General features: G+C 41.5%; 1 protein-coding gene across 4 annotated transcripts in view; it reads left to right on the forward strand.

The window, feature by feature from the left end:
- Nucleotides 1–22,102, forward strand: part of PMEPA1 (prostate transmembrane protein, androgen induced 1) — a 62,027-nt gene extending 39,925 nt beyond the window's left edge. For 2 of the 4 annotated variants that reach the window (XM_077832254.1, XM_077832257.1), the window contains 3 exons: nucleotides 14,882–15,036; nucleotides 21,163–21,216; nucleotides 21,320–22,102. In XM_077832254.1, the coding sequence (XP_077688380.1) occupies nucleotides 14,882–15,036; nucleotides 21,163–21,216; nucleotides 21,320–21,868 (758 nt within the window). In that variant the 3' untranslated portion in view covers nucleotides 21,869–22,102. Of the gene's footprint in view, nucleotides 1–1,696; nucleotides 1,839–14,881; nucleotides 15,037–21,162; nucleotides 21,217–21,319 lie in introns of all 4 variants that reach the window. The other 2 variants (XM_077832256.1, XM_077832255.1) reach the window with 2 other exon arrangements.
- The last annotated feature ends 4,520 nt before the right edge of the window (nucleotides 22,103–26,622 follow it).

Here is a 26,622-nt window from a genome sequence, read left to right on the forward strand (position 1 = left end):
TATTTGGAAGGTAAACAGACAAATCTGTGCAGTAACAACCAGATGCCATGTTTGATGGTCTATATTTTCTCACAATGACCATCCTCCTGATGTGCAAGTGATGAACTAGAGAAATGTACCATCTTAGTGTTTGCCCTTTCTTCCCATCCTCTCCAGCTTTGGTAGCAAGAACATTAGAGTCTCCCTAAAATGTGGTGTTTGGGATCTGGTGAGTGCAGTATCTATAAACCAGGAGCTGGATTCTGTGCTGTGCCACCTTTGGGCAACCGCTGAGTTCTGGCTCTTGTAAGGGCTGAAACAGCTCCCAGCATAAGTTAGAGCAGCTTCAAGGACAGCAGGCCTCTTACACTGGGGAAAGTGCAAGGCTGTTCATGTCAACCCAATGCTGCCCCTCTGCCAGGGGAATTCTCCCCTCTTCTTGTGTTCCTATGTGGGTGGAGGAGCAGGAATTGGCCCCTACATTCTCCTTTGGATAATCAAGGCATCGCAGGTAGTCCAAAAGGCAGTTGTTACACACAAGTTAAAAGCTGTATTCCTAACTGTTAATATTAGCCTTTTTTGTAAATCTTTTTTTGGATCACCAACAAAACTCCTAGGGACGTGTATTCAAACTCTCTGCTCTGTCTGGAAAAACAGGTGTCCAAGGTCTAGCCATGTTGCTTGACTCGTGTAACACTACAGCATTATGCCAGATACTCATGTATCTGTGGCCCTGCAGCTTGTCTCAGCTCTTCTTACTCAAGCAGATTGTCTGTTTGAGTCTTGCCTTCAAAGAGGTGCTGCTTGTTCCTAAATCTCCCAGGAGCTCTAGCCTTTCCATGATTTAGGCACTGCTGCCTCAAACAGCAATAGGGCATCGTCTGATGTTGCCAACAAGACTTTGGCCAACATAAACCTTACTGTTCATTCACCGCGTGTGTGTCTGGCTTTAGAGCATGAGGTACAGGGAGGGCAGGCTTTATTTTGTTTGATTGTTTTCTACTGAAGTGATTAAGTCTCTATTTGGGCAGATCCTGATTTTTCAGGGCATGCCAAGTGCTGGGAGGCTGTCAGCTCTTCGTGGCAAGAACTGAACTCCTGTTTATCTTTGTACAACACCTAGCAAAATGGTGCTGTGGTCCAAACTGAGGCCTCTGGGCACTACTTCAGTACAAATAACAGGCATGCTTTGAAACTCAGTGACAGAGGAAGGAAGTTGTCTGACTGTATCTGGCCATGCGCGTCAACAGCTGACAGACAGACATGACAGGGTATCTTCTTTCTCCCCTTCCCGTTCTCCTTTTCAATAACCAGCACTTGATTTTCATGGCTTCTGAGCACCCATATCTCCTTCTGGCTCCCACTGGAGTCTGGGTGCTGAGCCCTGCTGAAGATCAGGTCCGTAAGTTCTGGTGAAAGGCAGCATCTCTGGCTGCCCTGCAGCGATAGATTGTGGGCCTGAGGCTTCAATGCCAAACCTTTAATTGGCTTGTTCTTTGGGAAACTGCACATGCAGCAGTGTCTCCCTTCAAGTGCAGGAGATGGGTGGGTCCTCCAGGCAGCTGGCCCAAAAGTAGGCTGTGTTACAGAAAGCTACAATATTATTAAAGCAATCCAAAGGCTTGAATAGTGAAAAGCATTTCCTACTGAAACCGGGATACACAGGGCTCGTGCTCTTCCCTCTTTTCCAAGAGCTGCTTTTCATTTTCTCTCGCAGGTTCTGTGGGGCATCTTGTTCAAAAGTCCTGCAAGTCACCACACAGGCTTGAGTTGACTCTCCTGTTATTGATGGCGGCCCAGTGTTCTGTATGTCCAGCATCCTACTGTGTCTCCTTCCCTTTCCCCATCAAGCCTATCAGGTACAGAATTATGGAAGCTAGAAATGGGGGAGGGGTGCATGGAGACCTATTGGCGCAAAATCCAAAATGGGGGTGCAGAACGCTATATGGTGAACACCATCTAATGTAGGCATCTTCTCTCTCTCTTTCCCACTACTTTTCTTATATCGTTAACACCCGAACCTGTCGTAAAGTCAAAACCTTGCATTGTCTTTGTATTTCCTTTACAGCTGGTTCTACAAACTGGCACTGCCATCAGGGACTACAAGGAATCTGTTCAAGCAAAAGATGCCCTGGGCCGGGGGAAGCATGAAAGGATTAGAAAACCAGGATGAAAATAGAAATTAGGATTGTGCACATAACCGTTACATTTTCTTTGTGAGTCACATTGTTAGGGCAGCCGTTTGGCTGTTGGAGGTGTTAATGGAAAATCGGAAAACAACACATGATCAAAAGTACCCACCATGGATTGCTGAACCTCTTTTTATTAATTCCTCCAGCTACTTCTGTCTTGCTTGGAAAGTGTGTGTGTGTGTGTGTGTGTGTGTGCACACACACTCCCTGTTCTGAGACCAAGAAAATATTTTTAAAACTCCATTTGGGAGAGTGGGACCTTTAAACCCATATAAGTTGGCGTTTAGTTTCCAGAGATTGTAGAGGAAGTTGAAGTCTGTGGCCAAATGTATCACAGTGCCGCCACTTTTAGAAAATAATGGTAGATTGCAGCTTTATTGTAGTCAGCAATTCACTTCAGATTGTATAAGCTTCAGAACACACTCCTCAACCTCATTGTGTTTCCTCAAACCTATTTTAGATGTAGGAGAGGACAGTGTATTTTTGTTGAATTGAAAAGATATTACACAATCAGAGTATTATTGTTTTAAGTGAATTCTCCTCCTGATGTGAGATGGCATTTCACACCAACTTCCCTAAATTCTGCTAGAAGTCCTACCCTATTCTCTTACTTCACTGAGCAAAGTCACATTCATAAAGTGAGACTTCACAAATAGTTGCAAATGGTTTATGAAGGAGTAACACAGGACACCTAGATTCTATTCCCAGATCTGCTACTGTCTCATTATGTGACCGTGGGCAAGTCCCTTAACTTCTCTGTGCCTCATTTTCCCAGTTCTGCCAAAAAGTGTCTACAAAGTTGGATCGGTATTTAAAGTGCAACAAGACCCTTGTATGCAATGCACTATGCAAGGGAAAAACATTGCATAAAGGTCTTCAGTGCACAGAAGTAAAACTTCTCCATTCAGTATTTCTGCGGTATGCTTGCATCTTTGAGCAGGATTCTGTTTTTTTGAGCCACTGGGTGAGATTTTTAAGAGGGCTCCAAAGGCTTCTCACCTCAATCACAGGGAGTCATTCCAGTGTGGCTGACAGCGGTGTCTCCCATGACAGGTTACACTCTAGCTGCTAACCTAGTTTAGAGTCAATTAAGTCCCTAAAAGATTGTTAGCTCCTCTCTCCCCTCCCACTGTCAACCATGTCTGTTTCATGAATTCACATAACCCTTCTTATACCTCTTAGACCAGTGGTGGGCAACTTGTGGCCCACAGACCGCACGAGGCCCGCCAGGGTAATCCGCTGGCGGGACAGGCCGCGAGGCAGTTTGTTTACAATGACCGTCTGCAGTCACAGCCGTCCGCCTGCATTATCTCCAGCAGTGCTGTGGCTAAGGGAAAAGGATGTTGAAACTGACTGGAATTAAATTCTATCAACATCTTTAAATATGAACATCCTCAAACTACCCACTGTGAAAAAAAGTCCTCAGTCCCCTGTCTTCTGAAAACTATTCTGATGCTCAGGAGGATGTTACTCAAGTTGCCCCTTAGTTCATTTTCAAGAGGCACATTTTAAATCTGTTAATCTTCCTATAGCATTTACTGAGCACTGGTAGTCAGGCAACAGGAATCTTTTTGCACAAAAGATATCCTGTTCAGTATCCCAGTGTAGCTTCAGTATCCCAGTGTAGCTAGCTACAACAGTTATTTGAAATACCTTAGACAAATTCAGAATCCAAGGCAAATAAATGTACAATGCCGGAAATAGTTCTTTAGCCATTCCACTAATTTCTTGGGGCCCATTTCTCTGAACATTTTGTCCCATTTCTTGAACTTCTTAATTAAAAAATAATACCCTATTTTCAGAGGAAACTGGCCTCTTTGAGAGGTGAAAGCTTTCATGTGTTGATTTGCAAACAGCCATTTTATCAATCTTACTGGAAAAGAAACCGGTCCAGGAACACCTACCAATTTATCCCCCCTGTAACTCTAAGTCGAGTTCCATGTCTGTACACTCTTTCTTCCCCTTAGTACTCAACAGGAGAGTCCCTTATCACTTATGTAGAACATGACCAAATCAAGATAAAACCAAATTCCCCCTTAAGCAAAACCAAGCTAAGTGAAAGAAAACCTACTCAGTACTTCTCCAGAGCAGTGCTGATAATGACATTGGCAGTGCAAGAGGGTGGCTGTGATTCAGAGAAAAACGTTGTTTCCACTGGATTCTAAAACTTGTAATATAATAAAATCTGTGTTCCTTTCAGTCTATTTTCTTCTTTACAGTTTCAGAAATTCTTACTCACTTCCTGTTTCTTTTTTTCTACTAATTTAATTAGCCTTGTGATATAGATTAGCAGTAGATGCTAGTGAATGAAAGCTGCGACTGAGTTTCCATTATAAACGCAGCTTTGGCCACCTCTCTATAACCTGGTGTTAATAACACTGGGGAATTTTTAGAACTTTCCCTGGTATAGACAGGGCTTTTCTTGTTATACCTTCTTCCTGTATTCTCCTCATCACCCAGGACTTTCGACCCCCTTTGCATATTACTCAACAACCACTTTTTATGTTGGTCGCCTGGACGTGTCTGAGGGTCAGAGAGGGCGGGAACTTGACTGAGGGCGCAGTGAAAGAAAGACGTTGAAAAGAGTTGACTTTGTACAGAAACAAGCCAGCCTTTTAGTGGTCGGGTTGTGCCCCCCTCTCTGTACCTAGAGGGACTCACTGTATGTGGATCACCCCATTTCCACCTGGACAAGGGGTACAGTTCCCTCTAGGGCTCTCTTTCTTCCCCCCTCTGCGCCCCTCCTCCCCCCGATGGTGCCCCCTTTTCTGAGATCTGTGCTAGAGGAAAGTAAGGAGTGGAGAGCCTGGGGAGAATGTGGGGAGGGATTCATACTATACTAGCCTGATAGAACTTACCTGCGGAAAATAGAATGACCCTCTTCTGCATAGCCCCCTCCTTGGACCTTCCACAGGCCAGGAGGTTCAACAGTTAGGACAGCACCACTGGAGCCGTGCTACCAGGGGACCGTGGAGGTGCTGGGGAAGGGGGTGCAGCTGTAAAGGGGTCCACCCGGATTCCTGAGAGGGGGATTGGGAGTAGGCTGAAACATATTTGACACTCCTTCCACTCCGACCCCTCCCAAACTCTATGGAAAACCTTCCCAATGGGATGATATGGGTTGAGCCTAATGGAGATTTACTTCCCCAAAGCAGCATCTTGGACCCTCCTACATTAAATCTGGTGCACAGGTAGGTAGGGAATGGATTACACACAGATACACACCCTAATCTTCTTAGTCCTGGTTCAGCACTTATCATGTATGGACAGTGACTTGCTAAAATAATTCAGAACGCCACTGCTTTGATGCTTCCTTTCACAGAGGTCTCTAGTGTCCAGCCAAACTCGCAGTGCATGGGCACAGAGGATGTGAGGCAGCTGCTATTATTTTGGCATTTGTTAGGGTTCAGAGAAAAAGAAGTGCAGACCTGTGGAGTATGTGGGCAAATACTGCCTGAAACGATTATTATAAATGGAAACCTGTTCCATCACCCGTGACCGGATCCAAGAGAGAGAATTAGCCACGTGGTTTTAGCAGGAAATAGGATGGACATTTTCTTTCTTTCAGTAACAAAACTCATCAAACCGTTACTCCCTTTTTTTCTTTAATTTATTAACACAAGGAATTAACTTCTCTGAAGAGTAACATCTCTATATAATCTTTACTGCTGCTCTAATGTGTAAATATTTGTCTTGAAAATGACAGTGATAAGTCAGAGCAAAGGACAGAAGAATCTTCTTTCTGACTCACTGCATGGTCTTGTCCAAGCCCTTGAACCTCTCTGCACCTCCGCTTTCCCTGTCTGTAAAGTGGGGATAAGAATACTAACCCGCCTTAGAAGGAAAATAAGGCCTATGTATTAAAGTTTTAAATCTCTCTGCTGTCCTTGGAAGGAGCTATTTTAAATGTTTATGAGGGTGAAAGTATGGCCTTATTTAAGTCGATAACAAAATTCTCATTGACTTCAGTGGGGTCAGGATTTCACCCAGAGCTTTTGCATACATGTGAATTTTGTATGTATAGAATGACACACATAGTTGTTTACATAAAAGTGGTCTTGCACAATCGGAGGCTGACCTGAGCCTGGTTGAAAGCTTGGCCCTAAATCAATGTATCCTGTTCATAAGGGCTTGCCTGCCTCTGATGCCAGCTGCCTCATTATCTCGCTGCTTCCGGAGCAATCATAAAATATCGTTTCAGATGCTCTCTTCAAAGAGTGTTTCATTAAAACCAGAGGTGATGAGTGATCCTCCACTGGTTTTGATGCCAGTCTAGGTAACATCCAAAAGTTCAGGTGCACATCCCAAACCTTCTGGGTTGGAAAATGAGCTGTGAACCTTTAAAAAGTGAGGTTTTCTAACAAGGTGCCTTGTATTTCTGGATTGGATCTGGTGCTTGGACCACCTTTCTTCTGATACTGTGATTGAGCCACCTCCAATCCTGGCAAATACCTAAGAGTGCATGAAATTTATGAAGAAAAGTTTTTAAAACTCAGCAAGAACACACATTTGGGATATGGTTCAGAATCTAGATTGTGGTCTAGATCAGTTCTTTGTATCATCTGAACTGCCCCAGAAACTGATTTAAACAGGGAATTCAAATGACAATATCAAGAGAATTTGGATGAAATGGTAGTCAAAGTAAAAGAAACAAAGCATTAGAGGAATCCATTTCACCAAGACTTGCTTTGACTCTGAATTAATATGCTTAACTTTAAGTCTCACTAAAAACGTTTTTAGTTTCAGCCCAGTTTACCATAGCATGTATGATCTGTGTATTCTTTACCAATTTGTAAAACAAGAAAGTGTAGTTGGATTACCATCTTCTAAATAATTTAGCCCTCCCACCCTCACTCCCTTTTATTGTATGGTATGTAATACACATAATGACTAAAGCTTATGGATAGTAATAGAATTGTTCTGACTTGCAGATTGTATCCAACTGAAAGCAAAGGTCTTACTGGAAAATACTCTTCTGAAAACCACCCTGTACCTTTGTACCTTATAGATTTAGGGTTTTTTTTAATAGGTCAGCAAAATAGAGGTATATTTTCCATACTTACCTTATTCCCCTACAGCGGTGGAGTATTGGCGATCATAAATAAATGGTATAGCAGAAAAGAACAGTTATTGGTATCTATTCTGTATATGGGAACAATAATTGTAAAATAAGGAAATGCATTTTAAATCGTCACATTTCAAATGCATCGCAAATATCATGTGGCAAAGCTGGTTCTGCTTAAAAGCTGAATACTTGCACCACCAGATACTTGGAAAGAGTAATGATCATTGGTAACGGTATGAATATTAACCCAAATCACTGTCTTCTTTTTAAACAAAATGTAAACCTTTTGTGGATGAAATGCTCAATGGACATAGTATTTGAAATGCTCCTAGCAGCTTTCAGAAAGTTTGTTCCTTTCAATGTCTGGTTCAATTTGATTTTAAATTCTAAAGAACCAGGTCTTCATTCAAATGAGGACTAAATCTTGGCTCTGGTGCTCCTGGAGCCTAGATAAATGAAACGGCTTGCCAGTTGAAAGTCACTCAAATGGGGAGCTGCTGGTCAGAATGACAATGAGTTATCTATCTTCTGCCTTGTCACATAGGGAACAGTTACTAACCAGATTAGATTTTCATACATTTCAGACACTTTCACTTCCTAACACCTTCGTGGGCAGACAGAATTGCAGGCATGACCAAATTTGCACGTGGTTGTTTTTAACCAGGAAGGGAGTAGTTGTTCCTCTTAGCAAGTAGGCAATTTCTTTACAATAGTGGCACCCACACTTGGCAATGCTAAGGGTCCCATTCGCTCTTGGCACACTGTCAAAGTATTACACCAAATTTGTTCACAAATTTAGACAAAAAGTCAAAATAGCTGTGTGTGAAGCTATAACTCTGTGCACTTCTGTCATCTGGGGTACACTGTATAGGCTGTGTTTTTTTGTAGTCCACAAGCTTTGGGAGGCACTTTGGGCTCCTATGTTTGATTTAATGTAACACTATGATCCATTATGAAACTGTTGTTCAAGGAGAGAACTGGTTTAAGAGGGCAGACTAGTGATAGAAACTTGAATGCACTACTTGATAAGTGATTTCACTTGACCCTAAAATCCATTTCCAGAAATTTGTTAATCTGTAAATATATATCTATATCTATATAGTTGCAGAGTGATCACACACTGATCCCAAAACCGGCAATGTCTGTCTAGACAGAAAATATAGAGAAACAGGTTGTCACTTAAATGTGGTGTCTGAACCTGTTAGTTTGAAATGTATTCAGGAGTGAAAATTATGCTAAATTAAATTAAAGTGACCTTACTTTCTATTTGGAAGCCAAATTTGTCCATCTCATAAAGCCTGGTGCATTCATAACACCTCCCTGGGGGGAAATTACAGACAGAAATGGAATGAGGTCTCTTCTAATTGAAAAATGACAATGATTAGGAAGCCAAATACAAAACGAGTGGGGTTTTTTTCTTGTTTTTTTTTTTTTTAGGACACCAGCAGAATTATAAATGATATTCTTTGCAGTCCTGTCACCTCCCCCCCCCCCACCCCATCCCTTTTTATTTGCACAGTGGCTGAATTGCATGGTTATTAGATACTTTAGGGTTTATTAATTAGTTTGACTCTGGCTATTTGAATGAAATTTTACTATATAGATCCCGCTTTCCAGGGAGTTTTCACTAGTTTTGAAAATGAAGCACATGAATACAAGTTAAAACAGAAAAAGGGGTTGGTATAAACTTCGATGCTTCAAGTAGATCTGGCCCTTTTGACGCTTGGAAAGAGCAAATTGTGTGGGATATTTTTGTTTTGTTTTGTTTTTCAAAAGGGCGCATGAATGTTCTTCCTATTGTGATACAGCACATCTCAAAATATCTGACTTAGCCACAGGCTCAGATGCTGTGCTGCTCACTGCAGGCTAGAGTTTGGGGGCAGAATGAGACTTGCAGGCATCTCACTGATGCAATCCCCATAGGTAGCAGCTGTGATGGGCGCAATAATGTCCAGACACTTGTGGCTGGTGGTGTCTCTATCACCCTGTCATCTAGACCTGCGCTGAAAGTTGCTGATGCATTGCCCGCATGAGAGGCACATTGATGGCAATGCAACGGTGAGAAATCTTTATTTATAAAACTTAGCAGATCCCTCATAGATAGCACCTGGCTGAGATGCACAAAAGTCTCTAAGTTCAGATTCTGATTGCTAGTCCAGTAAAAATCTAGAGTCACTCTTAGTGATTTTTAGGTGCTTAGGAGCCATTTGCTTCCCCATGCAGACGAAGAGAAATGATCAAGGACATGGGCATAGACATAGGCGCAGGACAGCTGATCCACAGCGGGCGGGAGGTGCTGGGGAGGAGGGGGAGGCTGAGCACCCACTGTTTGTTTTGGGCTTTTTTTGTTTCTTTGTGTTTTCCCCGTGGGTGCTCCAGCCCCGGGACACCCACACAGTGAGCACTGATGGGATATGAAGAAACAATAGCTGAAATGAGAGGAGTGGACCTATGATACTGCAAAAAATCTGCTTGTAGGATGTTGAGATTACAAAAGTAATTTCCCTCCCAATTAAGAAATTTAAAGTTCTAATTTTTTTTCTAATGTTAACTTTCCCACACAGCACATATTGTTAAACTAAATTATAAATTTAAACAGCCTAATTCATAATCAAAAGTAGTGAGTGCTATGCGATACACTGTAGAACCAATCCATTTCATCATGTCACCTGCACTCTGCCCACTAATCTACCTCATTTGAGTATTCACTTCTAATATTCCGAACAGCTGCCTTTAAAAGAAAAAGAAAAAACCTTCCCAGAAAGAAATATTTCCTCTTATCTAATAATCATACCATGTTCGAATAATAGCTTTTGGCACCTACGTTGTAATCAGCCAATTAAATTAGTGGCAGACTAGGCAACGTTTGGTACTGGACCAGGGATAGAGTAACAACCTATGTTCCTGACCCTTACACCATCCCCAACCTTCCCCACAGGGAAAACATCCTTTGTTCAATTCCAGACTCTCCAGTCACGATACTTTTGTGTATGCAAACGCTATTTTATGCAGCTTTTAGAGGACTATAAAACTTGAGGTTGGACTCATGGTAACTAAGAGTTTTACAGGTGGGAGGGATATGAAAAACACTCCCAGATGGCTTTAGCTTTACTTATACCAACAAAATTCCTTAAGCAGTTTAGCAAGACTTGGCTAATTGATGAGTCTCACACCCATCGTGTGAGAACTTTTTCTTTATAACCAGCTAGTCTTGTTTTTCTTTAGACAGTCTTCAGAATCTTTTGGAGTAGAACCATGTCCCTTTCGTAGGTTTTATGAGCCATTTGGTCACTGATATCCTTCCTTTCTCTTTCTTTCTAGTCACCAAAACATGTGTCACACTTCATCACTGGCAAAGTTGACTTGCCTCTTTAAAATCCAGCTTTGTGTAAATTATGCGGTAAGCAAAGCATTCCATAATGTGGGACGGTGGTTTATCGAGCTGATATTCTCTGTTACAAATATGTAGGAGAAAAAAGAGGGCTCATCATTATAAAGGTGTGCTGTTGTCTGTGCCCTTCTGCTTTAAAGAGCTGTCATACATCTGCTGAAATGGAGTCACTGAGTAACTTGGGCATTTTGACAAGGGCAGGGTCATTAGAAATGGAATGTTCTTCAGAAGTGCACTGTCTAGACTTTGTGCCAAGCCTTAGTTACAGAAAACACACAGGACCTTTGCTGGGATAGCTCAGAGAGAGCATAAAGAGTTCAGATTGGAGAGGCAGACCAGAACTGCAGCCTGAGTAGCAGACAGTCTTTGTGTCTACTGCAGTTTTAGTTGCTATCTGTACTTTGGCAGATTTTTTGAAATGAGTGTATGGCAAACTCTTGTGAAGCCAAGTGCGTGTATAATCCCTAGCATGGTACAGGTGCATTCTGAATACCATATTGCTACAGTACCCAGTCATCTTATGTGATCTCCATTTTTCGTCCTGAATAATTGAATGAGGTTCCTTCTCCAGATTTCACATGATTGGTGTCATCTTATAGGGAAAGTAGGGGGGGTGATGAGGATATTTGCTGGAAAGTATATTGTACGGTAGCTGGATGTGGAGAGTTTCTAATTAGAACTGATGGAATATGGGAGTTTAGAAAGGCACCTGAGTTTGAAAGGGGTTGTTGCAATATGCTGCCATCTCTTGTAGTCTGGCCACCCAAAGGAAAGTGAACTGGGACACCTCCCCAGTTAGGTCTGTCTCTCCGAACAGCAGCCATTTACAACAGGCCTTTGGATCTGAATAAACATCTCCAGGGAACCTTCTTTTTTTAAAGGGCATTTGGTGTTTCCCAATGGGCAGAGGACCACAATAGCCCCATTAGGAAACAGAATCTCTCCTCCCAGTTAAGTCTGGCCTTCTGCAATTCTGGTACTCTCGTCTCTCTAAAGAAACACAGACTAGCCCAAAAATGCAGGTCTCCTGCTGCCCGGAAGACATAGATGGCAACTATGGGAACCCCCTCTATCCTGCAGACAGGCAGCCATAAATCTGGTTAGTAAAACAAAACAAAAAAAACCCTTGCTCCTATATGAACCTCCTCCTTGTCAGGCAAGGCTGAGGCCTGTGCAGTGCGTGATAGGACTGCCAAATGCAGTCTGCCCTAACTCCACCCTCAAGGCAGCCTGCCTGTCTGCCAAGTGCTTAGAGCTGTCTAGGAAGCAACCAAGCATGCCCAGGGCGATAGCAGTTAACACAAGGACAAGGGGATTGTCTCCCTGTCAGGGTTCCTGTTACCTTTAACCTCTCATGGTTGGAAGGAAACAAAAGGACTCCGGGTATTGGTTTAAAGCCTCTCATCCTTTTGGTCATGCAGGGAGACTTTCTACAAAGGGCCCTTGAATGTTAATGGCAGATATTTAAATGAGGCGGAGGGCCTGTGTGACTGTTTCCCTTCATGGCATTGTGTGGCTTTTTGACATGTATCTCATTGAGGTAGAAAGTGCAGAGCTGCCTTTTCTCTGGAGTGGATTTAAAGACCTCTGTTTATTACGGGCCCCAAAAGAAGCCCAAGCGACAGGCTGCAGCTGTGAACGTGGGTGTTGGGGGACAATATGTGCACTGTATGTTATCCATTCAGTGGAGAGCATTACATCTAGATTCTTGAGACTTTGAAAGGCTCTGGAGGGGAGAGAGAACTCTTTGCTGTCGCTGGGTAAATTTCTCCCGCCATCTCCTTTCCAGCCCTTTTCCATATCCAAGAAGCTCATGCTTGGAAGTTATAGCTTTGTAAAAGTTTGAGAAGGGAGTGTTGGGGGTGGGGGGAATCTAGCAATATAATGCACACATTTTTCTCCAGGGAAGCCTTACCTGAAGTTTTCCCTATGCAGTTGCATTACTATAAATAAGAAGATTTATAAGAGTTCTTAATAGTTTTTTTGGGGCGGGAAATCTATTAGAATTAATCATGTGGGGGTTGTGCCTGGAAGAGATGATTAACTCACTTTAAACATCCTTCTTTTTCTAGAACCACACATCTCAATCCCAGCAGGGTCAAATAGCCTTTCATTCTCCCACAGAGTATGCTGCCTGTGTGGTTTTCAGATTAAACCTTAAAAGAGAGCGGTTCTAGGTAGTTGGCATGCTGTGCCCCTCACGATGACATGTGGGCACCTGGTCTGCTTTACTGTTGAAGATCCCATGGATCCCTTTTTAAGAGAGTGGAGTTTGTCCCTGGGCCTTAGCTAAAACTCCCATTCATCACTGTTTGTGCAGGGTACTGTGAACTGATTGTTCCACTCAGTTGCCTCCTTCCACCCCAGAGGCAGTTGCACTTTCAGTGGTGCTGTAGGTAGCTGGGCTCCAATCCTGAAAAGACCTGCTCTCACGCTTAAATTTAAGCACCCAAGTATTCCCAATGACCACAAGACATACCAAAGTCTTTGAAGGTTGTAAGCACAGTCAGTAGTGTTTTGGGGTGCTTTGGGATGAAAGGTGCTATGGGAAATGTAATATTAAGACTGGTTTGGTGGCAGATACCCCTGCTGCTGCTAAGCAGAGTTAATTCCAAGGTAACTGGCCAGAATTGCCACCTGGACTGTTTTGCTTGACATTTTATTTGCTTTTACTTCACTGCTGCCAGAAGGAAAATGCTCCATTAAAAATATCTGCCTGAGTCAGCAGAAGCCATCCCATCACATACAGATGTTACTGTGATGCTGTTCTGTTTAGGCGCTCTTACATTTTAATGCAAATTACAGTATCTGTGATAGCGGAGGGCACAGCTTTTGAAAAAGTGGTTTCTTTGGCTTTTCTTGTGGAGGAACAGGTTCTATCTAAGTTGTCTGCACTGTTGGCTTTGCTTTTCCTCCCTTCTTTCCCTTGAAATGGCCCCAGTCTTTACAAATATTGCTGGGGGGAAAACAACTTTCCTGAGATTCCTTCTGCTAATGTAGCCCAGATAGAAAAGCACCAGAGAACAGGTGAGCATCTGTGTTCGGCTGACAGTTAGAGTAACTTCTTGGCCAGCTGTCAGGGAGCTGAGTTGCTCAGGGTGGCTTCCAGGCTCTCCCTGGATGCTGAATACATCTTCTCGGAACTAGGATTGCATGGACATCTCGGTCAAACTGTTACATGCTATCTCCGATATCTTCTAGTTCCAGCCAATGCATGCTACAGTCCAAGTGAGGAACAATTTCCTTTGACTTTAGGAGTCATTCCACACCAGTTGCTGTCTAGTGTCCGTCTCTTGGAGACACACTGAAGTTAACTGGTAACCTGTTGAGGCTCTTTGTGCCAGTTCACACCATTCAAGCCCCCACTGTCAGCTGGCTGTGCTGAGCACTGAACTGAATGACATCTGGAGATCTGGTATATTGATGTGGTGGGGAGGGGTGCAGTCAGTGTAGATTCAATGTCTGTCCTCTCATGAAAAGCACAAAGTCTGATCCACTGTGTGTGTTTTTTTGGCAGATTAACTGGACCTAGAGAGAGAGACTTGTAGTGTGGGTGGGACTGGGAATCGATTCCAAAGTGTTGCAGGCTTGCTGTGACCCCTTGAGCAGGTCTCTATTTATAAACGTGTAAAACAGGGATAATACTCACCCAACTCACAAGGCTGTTAAGGCCTAAATTTAATACAGATCCTCATCTGAATAAGGCCATGTAAATGTTAAGTGTACTGCAAAACCAAACATTTTTTAAAATTGTTTAATTAAGACCGGAAGTATTTGAGGCGTGCCTTCATTAAATAGGGTGACGAGGCATTAAGCACAGAAGTAAAACTTGGACAGCCTGGTTAGTGGAGGCATCTAGCAAACATTTCTGGTAGAGATGGGCCTGAACCCAAACCCCTGGGAGATTTTGAGAAACTTGGTCTCTGGACTCTAGCCTCGCAACTCAAGCCGATAAAGCCAACATCTAGGTATGATTTAGAATAATTTTGTCTTTGCAGATCACGTTTAAAGACAGACCCTCATCTATTATGTATGAGGGCTGTTATTCCTTGGTGCTAGTCATTTCCCTTTTCTATGTTGCTTGAGTGGAAGCTTGCAGAGAACTTTTGTGTCTGAGAGCTTGAAACATCCATGGAAGCAATTCAGCTGTGCAACTCCCCTAGCTGCGTGGTGGAACTCAGTCTAGGATTTCTTGTGCTGTATTTCATGCTGCTTTCTAAGGTGGCTCAAAATGCATGTCTGTGTCTCTTGCAGCGGAGTTGGAGTTTGTACAGATAATCATAATCGTGGTGGTGATGATGGTGATGGTGGTCGTTATCACATGTCTGCTGAACCACTACAAACTCTCTGCACGATCCTTCATCAACCGGCACAGTCAAGGAAGACGGAGAGATGAGAACCTATCTTCAGTAAGTAACTCCCCCATCTCTGTGTGCATTGCTGTCCAGATGATCAGAAGCTTGTGAAATGTTAAAGGTGAAAGGAGTCCAGTTTGATTGCCTTTGCCCATATAGTAAAGTGCTTGTGCCATTTAGAACCCTACGAACAGGCACCTTCCAAGCAGCTGAATCTTTCAGGTGGTTGGGGTCGTGCAGGATTTTGTGTAGAAACTTCAAGTTAGCGTTCTGTGCCTTGAGAACAAAACCACCACATGTCTACAGTGGGACACTTTGCATGAGGGCAAGGACAGCAGCATTTTTATGCTCTGCAACGTCCAGACCTGCAGCTGTGAATGCATATGCCAATGCCAACTAACTGGCCTGAAGTTAACTCAAAGGGGGTACCACAGCATGGCATGAGGGGGCTATTCCTGTATCCCCCTGAACCTGAAAACACCAGTTATAAACACCTGGATGGGATTCACATTATTGACTCACATAACCCCAAAATACAGCAGTCCTTTGGGTATTGCATTGGCCAGGGAGTCCCTAAACTATACTCTTGATCAGAGATGAGCGTGCAAATATCATACAGAATTTACTAGGGTGTTCTGTAGAAGTGGTCCAAAAGCTGCATTATTACCGCTAGAAGAGCAATGTTGTCGAGGTTTTCTTGTCCCATTATTGTAGTGCAGAACACAGAAAACATGGTCAGTCTAACAAAGTGAATTCTTCCTGAAATAATAATGCCTGAAAAGTTCATGGTGCAATTTAAGCTTACTGCTTCTTTCGAACAAAGAGGAAATAAGATTATTTTAATTGTAGTGTTGACACGAATTCAGTCAAAATCCATTCCAATATCATGACAGATATTAGTCACGTTGCTTAATGCACAACTGGAAGATGTTCAAACACTATGGTGATGAGCACATTATAAAAACCTACATAGAAAAGAAATAGAATCTCTATTTTTCTTGGCGGCTGCACATGTGATTTTCCACTACTCTTTGTTTGATCTACCATTTAGTACAGCAATAACTTGCATTCATATATTGCATTGCATTCCGAAGGATACCAAAGCTCTTTAACAATAAGAATCTTTCAAACTACCACTGGTGTAGAAGGCAGTACATAGCAGCCCTGCTCAGCGGTTTGGGACAGGAAGTGAGGAAGAATACTTCATCCGTTTGAAACTGTTCAGGAGTTTCCATAGGCAGAAAGTAAAAATGAATGTCCCCAAATCCATGCAAAATGAAAGTTACTTTTTCCCAATTCACAGGTTTCCACTATAAATCTAAAGCACCAACAGATGTTTAGTTTGTCATGTATGGTGCACCATTCCCATGTATCCAATGTTTCCTACAATCTAGAATCAAATGAAGCTATCCCTTTGAAAACAGGAAACTTGACATTCAAAAGAGTGAGTTCTAGTAAGTCCTCCTTGTGACACCTATTGAAGTGCCCAAAGCATGTAGTAACATGGAACCTGCCTACGCTTTCCAGTATTCGTTTAATGTCCCAAAGAACACAAACCATCCTCATCCCACAGATGCCCTCTCACTTTCGCATGAAATAATCCAAGGTAGCGGAGGCCCCTGGACAAGGGCTTCTTGCCAAAGTGAGAGACAGCCTCAACTGTGAAATCATTCAATTCAGTTAAAGGACCCTTCATTTAGTCTGATGTGGAATATGTCTCTAAGGAGTGAGGGAATGAACAAGTTGTTTAAACCAGGCAAGAGGAGTGAACTGCAAGGGGTGGGGGGGTGTATGTGAACTCTCTTTAACTACGGTGACTTGCAGATGAGGCATTTTACAAAAGCATCTGCCCTGTTTGGAGTGAATAAGCCAGGGGATCAGAGCTGAAATTCTAACCTGAATCCAGATCCCAGTGGGTAGTGTCAAAAACCTTTGGTGCCGTTCTTCCTAAATTCTCATGCACCTGGTTTCTGCCAGTAACAAAATATCTGAAGAGAGGCTGTTTTTGTCATGCTTCCAATCCAGCCAAGAGTCGACAGGAGCTGAAAGTTCAGGAGAGAATCTGTTCTTGCAAGATTCCTAGCCCACAGCAAGCTACATAGAGATTTCATTAATAAATCAGACCATCTTTCCATCTGGTCTGGTATCATGGCTCTCTGACAATGGCTCATCCCAAATGCTTCAGGTGTGCAAGACACCCCATCATGGACACTTGGGGAATAACCTTGGCATGAGGAAAGCATCTTTCTGCTCCCAGTGAGGGGTTGGTTGATGTTCACATGTCAGGAATTAAGAGATCTATGCAAAAAAAGCTCACCTGCAATGTACTTTATTATAAACTAGACCTCCATAGGTGTGGCGAGCCCTCAGATTTGGTCTCTGATCTAAGGTGCCTGCTCTTGATGGACCAGCCTGCATTTAGAGGCTTATGTGCTGATATGTGCAAGGTTCTGATTCATTCTTGTGTTATGCTTAAAGCAAGCTGCTAAAACCTCCCACAGGACAGAAAGTTGGTGCAGTTCTCTATGGTCTTTGAGAGCTCTTTGGAAGTGGAACCTCATGGGCTTGGGGAAGGAGGGAAGCAGTGCAAAACCAAGATAATCTCCTGGCAGGTTTACATTATGCCAGTTCAATGCCGCTTGCATTGTGTACAATACTTTCAGAGCCTGTTTGAATTTACCACCGAAGGAATACTTTTGTAACACAGATTAGTTCCATAGATCAAAAGCCACATTATCTTTTATTTTTAGTTATGAATCATGTCTTAGTTTCCTTCCTCCCCACCTCCAGCCCCCCGAGGAGAGCTTCATCCCCACCCCATCCAGTGTAATTAACTCACAGCCACACATTACTTTCGTTACTGGCATGCTGCGAGCACTCCTGGAAGGACAGAAAAGCCCCCTAGTGTGCTAAACAGGAAGCTCATTACACAAGGATCAATCATAATAAAGATTTTAAAAGTGGCCTATTTAAAATTCAGCCCAGTATGATTTTTTTTCCCTCTAGAAAACAATGTTCCAACATCAATTGCTGCCTGTCATCCCTGCGCATTCTCTATATTGAACTAGATAGTGGTTTGCCAATCCACAGAGCACACTGAGAAGTTCTTTTTTTAAAGGCAAACTTTTTCATGCCCAGAGAAGCCCACTGGAGCCATGCACTTTCCATCTACTGAAGTACTCATGTGGCCTATTGCTTGGGTTACATTTTTTCTTTTATTTTAGATCTGCATTAGAGCCCACATGGTTTTGCTTCTGAACATTTGCAATTAAAAGAAGAGAGCCTTACAATTCCCCCCAAATGTTTTTAATGTGACCACTGTTGGCACCATATTTCTCTGTTGCCTTCTCTGCCTGTCACAGATACCTTCATTTCTCCAGAGTCTGACTGTCTCTAGGAAACACTGCAAAACCTTCCTTTCGACACAGTCTTTTCCACCCTGAGAATGATACTCAAAACACTGACACCCCCTTCTACTACTAAAGCCCTACTGACTCCCTGGAAAAGGAAATCAAAATCAGAAACCCTTCTCCAAGCACAGTGTTAACTCCCAAAAAGCTTCACTGTTGCTATTACCATTTGATTTTACATGGAAGGTACTCATATACTACTACAGTGATGGGCAGCCATGTAAATAGATGGTTAGAATTCTTAAATAAATAAATTTCAGATTGTTATAATCTCACACAATTGTATGGAGAGTCTTGCAGTTTTTTTCTTTAAGCCCTAGACCATGGAGTCATGTACAAACACTGCCATCTCAGCTTTTTAAGAAATAAAAAGTAGGTTTCTAGCCATCATACATGCAGAGGTAAGCTTGAAAACTCATGACCCTGAGTGCTCAAAAGTTAGAAAGCCAAATAATAATAACTCCCAATGTAATACTTTGAAAATCTGGTTATCTCATGGTTGGTGTGGTTTTGGTTTTGATTTTGGTGGGAGGGTGGAGGGATGGCCTTCCTCATGATTTTGGAATGTTTAGGATTGGCATTATAGTGCTCCCATGGCCAGGAGATGGATGTCTTTTTTTTAAAAAAAAAAAAGAAAAGAAAATCATGATTAATATTTCAGCCTACAAACTTTGCACACTTCTGGCTGCTGCTTTTCTGGACTGTTTTTTATTTTCCTTTCTATATTTAGAGATAAGACATAAGCTGTTCTCAGGCACCATAATGATGGGTACTGTAAAAGGCCCCAGTCCTGCAACACTGTAGCACACCCTTAATTTAATTGGGGTAACTCAGTTGTTTGCAGGATCAGGCCCTAAAAAAGCCTAAATAGAAAATCCCAGATCAAACCACTTCAGACTTTGGATCTAGATCTGAACTTCACAGCCTCCCGCTCATTCACTGCTTAAGTTTCTGGATGTTCCATTTTAATGCTGTTCTAGTTCCCCTTGGGCACCATCCACTTGTGATTTATTATTTTTTGTATCTTGGTAGCACCTGGGAGCCCTGGTCATGGACCCCATTGTATGGTGACTACTATAGAACATCAAACAAAAAGATAGTCCCTGCCCCAAAGAGCTCACTGCTGGATACTACAGGCGGGTTGGGAGGTGAGGATTCCAGGGGGAGGGGAGCTTTGAAAGTAACTTTATTCACTTAACAATATTTCACCTCCCCTTTTGAGAGCTGCCTTATACAGTGCAAAACCCAAAATCATATATAGTGGCATGGCATTATTCCCTCTGCCTTGGGGAAAGCACTGTCCTTCCTGCTGCATAGCAGCTGCCCGTGTGGAAACAGGTTGACATCACTGCAGGGGAAATGGAAAAGCAGATGGGATATTGTAATGGCACTGCCCACTGCTAAGTTAAATATAAAACATCTAGCAGAAGGCAGTGAGGCACTAGCTGCTCAGGAAGTTTGCCATGAGGACATTGCAAAGTAAACACTTAAATGTTTCAAAGTGATTCCCTCTGCTGCCCTTTGGTTCAGATTCCTTTTAATTGAGGTAACAAACAGTAATCAAATATACCTCCAAGCCAGCAAAGTTTTAATCCGTGCGTACAGCCACAGTGAATGTCTTAAAGCCATATGTTGGCTCTGTATTCACTTCTGAGTGCATCATCAGCCATCTTCATATTCGTAGTATCTCTTCTGTTGCATTCCTTGCCTAGCCATACAACATAATCCCATGCCTCCTTTAGAGAGATATGCATTTGGTTACAAAGAGCCAGATTCTTAACTGATGTAAATTGGCATAGCTCCCTCGATTTCATTGATTCCATTGATTTACACTAGATGTTTCCAGTGATTCAAAAGTTCTTTGGTATTAATTGTTTTGAGTCCCTTTTGCGGGGGGATGGGGGAATTGTGTTTTGTTTTGTTTCCAGACAGGATTTCAGTCTGTGGTGGGTGCAAGTGCTCTTTGTGACTTTGGATGTTGAGGGAATTTTACCATAGAATAGCTTTACAGAACATTACTTCCTGTAGGCAAAGGAAGCCATATGCAATTAAATAGACTAAACAATCAGTGCCCGTGTCAACAGTTGCAATATTAAAGTCTCAAAACTCCCTATAAAAAATGGCTTTGTTCACAGCTATCAGACATTTCAGCTGCATAGATATGTGGTATGAAACTAAAATTATAGATCCGTTTTCTTTAACTCCAAAGTATGTGGTTGTCCTAATACTTAACCTTTAGTATTTCAAGGAGAGACTCCCTAAACTGGGTGTTTTGGGGCTTGGCTCCTGATTTTTGAATGCCTACGGTTGGTGACAGTGGGATCTAATTGTAGGACTGGGGCCAATGCTTGAACGCAGACAAGGTTTCTCGTGCCTGAGCACCAAAAAGTGAAACTGACCAAAAAAACCAACTCTAATGAAAGAGAGAGTAACACTGGTGGTGTTTTCACCGTCCAATTCAAGCTGTAAGTGAAATAAAAAAATAGAAAGCATAAATGTTGAAAATTAGATTTTGAGAATTCTTTCAGTGTTGTTAATCTAACGCTCTTAATAATGCAGGTAAGAATATTGACTGTTTTTAAGACCTAAGACTATATACTTCGCTGTTCTAAATTATGTGGCTCCGCTGACTGGAGCTACATTGATTTACACCAGCTGATGTTCTGGTCCAGAATGTAACTTGGTAGAATTCCTTAGAAAATATTTGGCAGTTTAGACTCTGGCCGGACAGGAATGATTCTCAATTTTCCTCCTATTCTTTCCAATGTAGGAAGGAAGTCTGTGGCCTTCAGAAAGCACAGTGTCAGGAAATGGAGTAACAGAGGTAAGGACAAGGCTGGTATTGCATAATAACCTCATCTGTTTGCATGCAGGCTATGATACAGGCTGAAATGTTCCAAAACTCACTCTCTCTCCTTTGTCTTCAGCAGCAAATCTACACTCCAAGACCCACAGACAGACTATCAGTTCCATCCTTTTTGCAGAGGGACCGTTTTAATAGATTCCAGCCAACGTACCCCTACATGCAACACGAGATTGATCTCCCACCCACCATCTCCCTATCAGATGGAGAGGAGCCGCCCCCTTACCAGGGACCCTGCACACTACAACTCCGAGATCCAGAGCAGCAAATGGAACTAAACAGAGAATCGGTCCGGGCCCCTCCCAATAGAACCATCTTCGACAGTGACTTGATAGATAATTCAGTGTTTGGAGGGCCTTGCCCACCCAGCAGTAACTCTGGCATCAGCGCGACCTGCTATGGAAGCAATGGTAGAATGGAAGGACCGCCGCCGACCTACAGTGAGGTGATAGGTCACTATCCGGGATCTACGTTTTTCCAGCACCAGCAGAACAACAATGGCATGCCCTCGATACTGGAGGGCAATAGACTCCACCATTCACAAATCAATGGCCTCGAGAGCACAACCGCATGGAACAAAGATAAAGAGAAGCAAAAAGGGCACCCCTTTTAAAATAAAATAAAATCCAACACGAAAGTAAGAACACTCTGCACTTCTCATTAAAAGAAAAAAGAGAGAGTTGGGGAAGACGAGCAAAAAATAAGAAGCCCTCCCCTACCACTCTGTGTATAATATTTACTTGTTATGTCTGGTCTGAATGCACAAGCCAAGAAAGCTTGCAAAACCGTTTCTTTATTGAGCTGCATCTAGAAGTTTAAAAAGGAAAAAAAAAAAAAAAAAAAAGAATCAACCGTAGTCCTTCATTTTTTGTTGTTGTTGTTGGTTGGTGTTGTTTCTAGTTGAGCTGTGTGTGTGGATGCTTTTTTTTATTTCACTTAACTTTAAAAAAAAATATTTGCACAAAAACATTTTGTTTAAAGATCTGCAATATATATATAAATATATATTAAAAAATAAGAGAAACTGTATGTGTGAGGAGCAGGAGTATTTTTGTATTAGAAGAGGCCTAGTTAAAAAAAAAAAATGTTTTGTTGTTTTCTGAACTAGGAGGAAAAAAATGGCAATTTTTTGAGTGCCAACTCAAAAAGTATGTATTACATTGTAAAAAAAAACAACAAAACAAAAAAAAACAAAACAAAAAAAGCAGAAAAAAACCAGAAAAAATCAAAAGCAGGGGTTTAGAGTTATTTATATAAATGTTGAAATTTTGCACTATTTTTTAATATAAATATGTCAGTGCTTGTGTTGGTCAAAGCCTCTATCATGTCTACCACAAAACTGTTAAGGGATACATTTCAAAGTGAAGAACAAACTAGCTGGAAGGGGGTGGAAAATCCTAAAGTTGAAGTGGCAACCCTGGAAGTACCATTGCAAGAGAGACGGCATCTTATGCAAATCTTCAATTTCCATAGTCACCCGAGTGTTACCCATACAGGACAGTCTGCTACTGGGTTGTTTAATGATAGTCACTGCTTTATACATTCCCTATAGAACAAGAGGAGTTTGTTTGTTTGCATGTATGTTGCCAGTTAGGATTATTGGAGTTAAACAAAAAAAGCTCTCAACACTTCTGTGAATTAAAAACAACAGAAGCAAAAAAAAATTACTTTTGAGGTGGGGGGGACAACTTCTATTTTTTTTTTGAGGGGCGGGGTGGGGGGAGGGAATAAGCTTCGGTCTGAAGGAAAACAATGAATTTTTTTTTTTATTTTTATTTTTTTTTGCTTTTCTTTAAATATTAAACTGAAGGGCCCTGGTTTGAGAGAAAGCGGTGGTTACTGAGGTGACTGTGAGTAAACGGGAACGTAACGGAAGTCTGGCTTTTTGGATAGGTTTTTAAATGGGACATGGAAACAAGGTGAACAGTCTGCAGTTTGTTCATGTCATTTTCATACGATGTCAAACTGCAAAACTTTTATTTGGAATAAAACAGTGCAATTGTCTTGCATAAATGTCTGCAATCCTTGTACGCCGCCTCTGGCTTTTAACTGTTTTTTTTATTACTTTAGAGAAAGAGGCATAAAAAACAATAGATGGAAATGAATCTGCTCCTGTGATGTATTAAATAAAGGCTAACGAAACCATGCTTAATGCTTTAGAAGCAAAACCCTTTACCTCTTCTGAATATTTCTTCATTCGAAACAAGCACCATCCCTTGTCCCTCAATGTCAAGGTTCCACCTCCCCCCCTCCAAGCACCTCCTCAAAATCATTGGATGTGTTTTTAATTTATCTTTGTTTCATAAGCATTTTGTCTTACTATGCTATTGTTTACATTTTTTCTATTGTGTGGATATCGGATAGACGTTTTACCCTTGTGGTGAATTTGTATGTGACAGTGTGAAATATGAGAGAGAGAGAGAGAGAGAGAGAGAGAGAACACACATAAGGGAATAATTGTTCTCGCTACCTTGTGTGCAGATTTTATTAGCTGAGCTACACCTCTCCATTTGCTGGGAGAGGATATCTACAAATGTGAGGAAGGGTCAGATGGGGGAACCACAAAGAGTGAAGATTTTACAAGGAGGTGTAACTTCTTTTTCTGCAGGATGCTAACTAGTAGAGTAACATAAATGAAAGATATAAAGGCAATAACTATAAACTATTGTTGTTAAGCAACTTTTCCTATTACTTGAAAACAAACAAACCATGAGAACAGTTTTGAAGTTTTGACCATTTGAACAATATTTATATATATTTTAAAGGAGATAATGAATAGATTAACTTGAAGTTTGATCATTACTTTGTTTTTGCTTGTGGGCTTTTTGTTTTGTTTGGGTTTTTTTTGTTTTGGTTTTTTGTTTGTTTGTTTTTGCCTAGTAGTAGTCCAGTACCTTCACAGTATCACTGCCTGCTTTTCCACAGCTTCTTGAAATCTTCATAAACTGTACAAGTCATGTCACCTAAATTTTGTTGGCCTTCAAAACAAGAAAACAAAAAAACAAAACAAAAAAAAGTCATGCAAAGGAATAAATCTAGTTTGTCATGAAAGGTACAAAACTGATGAATTTATACAAGTTTTTAAAATTTATCTTTCCTTTATGTAACATGTCTAATTAGTGCCTTATTAAAGAAACAGTAACCCTCCCCTTAAAGAGGGAGAAACAAATCTTTGCTAGTGTTGTGAGTTACCAGGGTCTGGTCTCCTGACCTTTAGATCCTTGCATTAAATTTTCCCATTATGTATTTAAAAGGGGTACTGCTTCTTTAAATGCTCCCTTTCACCCACTAGACCCAGTTTGATGTGCCTAGCCATGTAAGGTGCTCCCTTTCTGCCATTTGTTTTCATGGACTGTTTGTAAGGTAACTTGAATACATTTATGCACATATCCTACTTTAGGGGTAGGAAACTGTGGTGGATATTGTAAATGAGATACCAACCAAAAGACAAACTGAAACATAATATCTACTGCCCTCTTGAGCCAAAATGCGTGAATAGTATTGTTGGGTTTTCTTTTTTGTTTGTTTGTTTGTTCTGTAGTCTAACTAGTTTGTTTGCTACAAAAATGGTTACCTCAGCAGGTTTTGGGTGGAGTGTGCATCACATCTAAAACTGTATAGTAAATATGGAAGCGTTATCCGGACTGGAGGTTGTTAAGTAACTGAACTGTCTTGTCATTGGGAGGGGGAAAGAGGGGATTAACACGCCCCAAAAACCTGTAAAATCAATCAGAAAGATATCTGGCTCTCCTGAAAGCACTGTCTAATGGGGGTTGGCAGGAGAGGATTCTAAAAAGAATAGTGAAAATAGAGCTGGTCAACATACAGAGTCTAATTTTCACTTTTCACTTTTTTTTTCCCCTCCCCCATCCCAACTATTTCCCAGGAAGAGTATTTTCATTTGTTTTTCTTGTATGCAGAAGATATGTCTGTATAAGCAGGAAGGCTCAAAACATTGAATTTTCAATGAAAAGGAATTCCTCTTTCAACTCATCTATTGCACAAAGACAAAAAGGATCTATCCTTTCTTCCAACAAGGTATCCTTAACGTCCATCAACAGGGATTTAGATATGGGCATATATGGAAAGGGAAACCATAGATCCCAACCAATCTAGTTTTCCAACAGCACTTAACCCTTTCAGGTGAATTCTGAGCTCTTCCGAAGTCAATGACAAAATTTTGGGTGACTTCACTGGAGCCAGGATTTACCCCCTGTCATTTTTTCCCCCTAAATCCTCTTTCTGCTTTGTGTAATCCATGTATTTGTTACCCAAATACTCAAGATGGGGCCCAAACCAACCCCAAGATCCTAACAGGGTTTTAGGAATCATGGTCTAACTTTTTTTGGCTCAGGGTCCATTTCTACTGAACACTGATATCCCATATTACCACCAAGTTACTGAAAACCAGCTGTGCCGCACAACAGCTGATGTATCTTTGCCCTTGGTTTCTCCCTGCCTTTCTGCAGATGAGAGAACTGTACTTGAACTTGATTGACTCCTGTAGTGTAGGACCATAATGGGAGATTTGCTGTTGGTGTTACGGGGGATGGGAGGGGGAAGAGTTTGAAGCCCTTTAAGGAGCACCCTTTCACTTGTTTTTTAATTTAACAAAAGCAGAAGAAACAAGACATTGCTTATGCTTCGCAACCTCTTGTCCCAATCTGCCTGTTTGCTAGAAGTTTGACATGTTAGCTTTAAAGTCATGTTACCTTTTTTTCTTTGTATCTTCTAGTAGGGCAAACAGCATTCTTCAATAAAGTGCCACCAAAACTTAGTGAACTGCAATGTGAACAAGGATTTTTAAATAAGGATGGCAAGGAAGAATGGGTTTTATTTGGTTCTAACACTGGTAAAACTAAGTTCCCTTCACAACCCTTGATTTCAACAGTTGGAATATCAGCTTTACTAATCTAGTGCATTGTTTCCTTAAGTATTTTAAAATTCATTCTATCTTAAGTGGGGGAGTAAGGAGAACTGATTGCTTTCTTGGGAAATGACCCCTTTTGTATGCATATGAATCAATAAAATTGCACTAACTGCTATACTGAAAAAAAATAAAAGCCCAACGTTTTTATTAAGGGTTGAAAAACGACTGAATCCAGATGTGTGGCATAAACAATGTTAGTCAAGAACAGAATGAATTTTTATTCTCTTCTGTCCGCTCCGATTTTCTATGTACAACACAAAGCTACAAAAAAAAAAAAAAAGAGAGAGTTTTCCAGAAACTGTGCTTCAAATTTTTGCTGTACTATAGAAGCTCATGAAGGACGACATTAAAGTCCTAATTTGCCTGCCTTATAGTCACATTTCATTGTATTGATATTTTCTTAAACTTCCAGTTGCATTGCTTTGGCTTTGAAGTTT

This window comes from Eretmochelys imbricata, chromosome 13, assembly GCF_965152235.1.
Source record: "Eretmochelys imbricata isolate rEreImb1 chromosome 13, rEreImb1.hap1, whole genome shotgun sequence".
NCBI classification, from domain to species: Eukaryota; Metazoa; Chordata; order Testudines; family Cheloniidae; genus Eretmochelys; species Eretmochelys imbricata.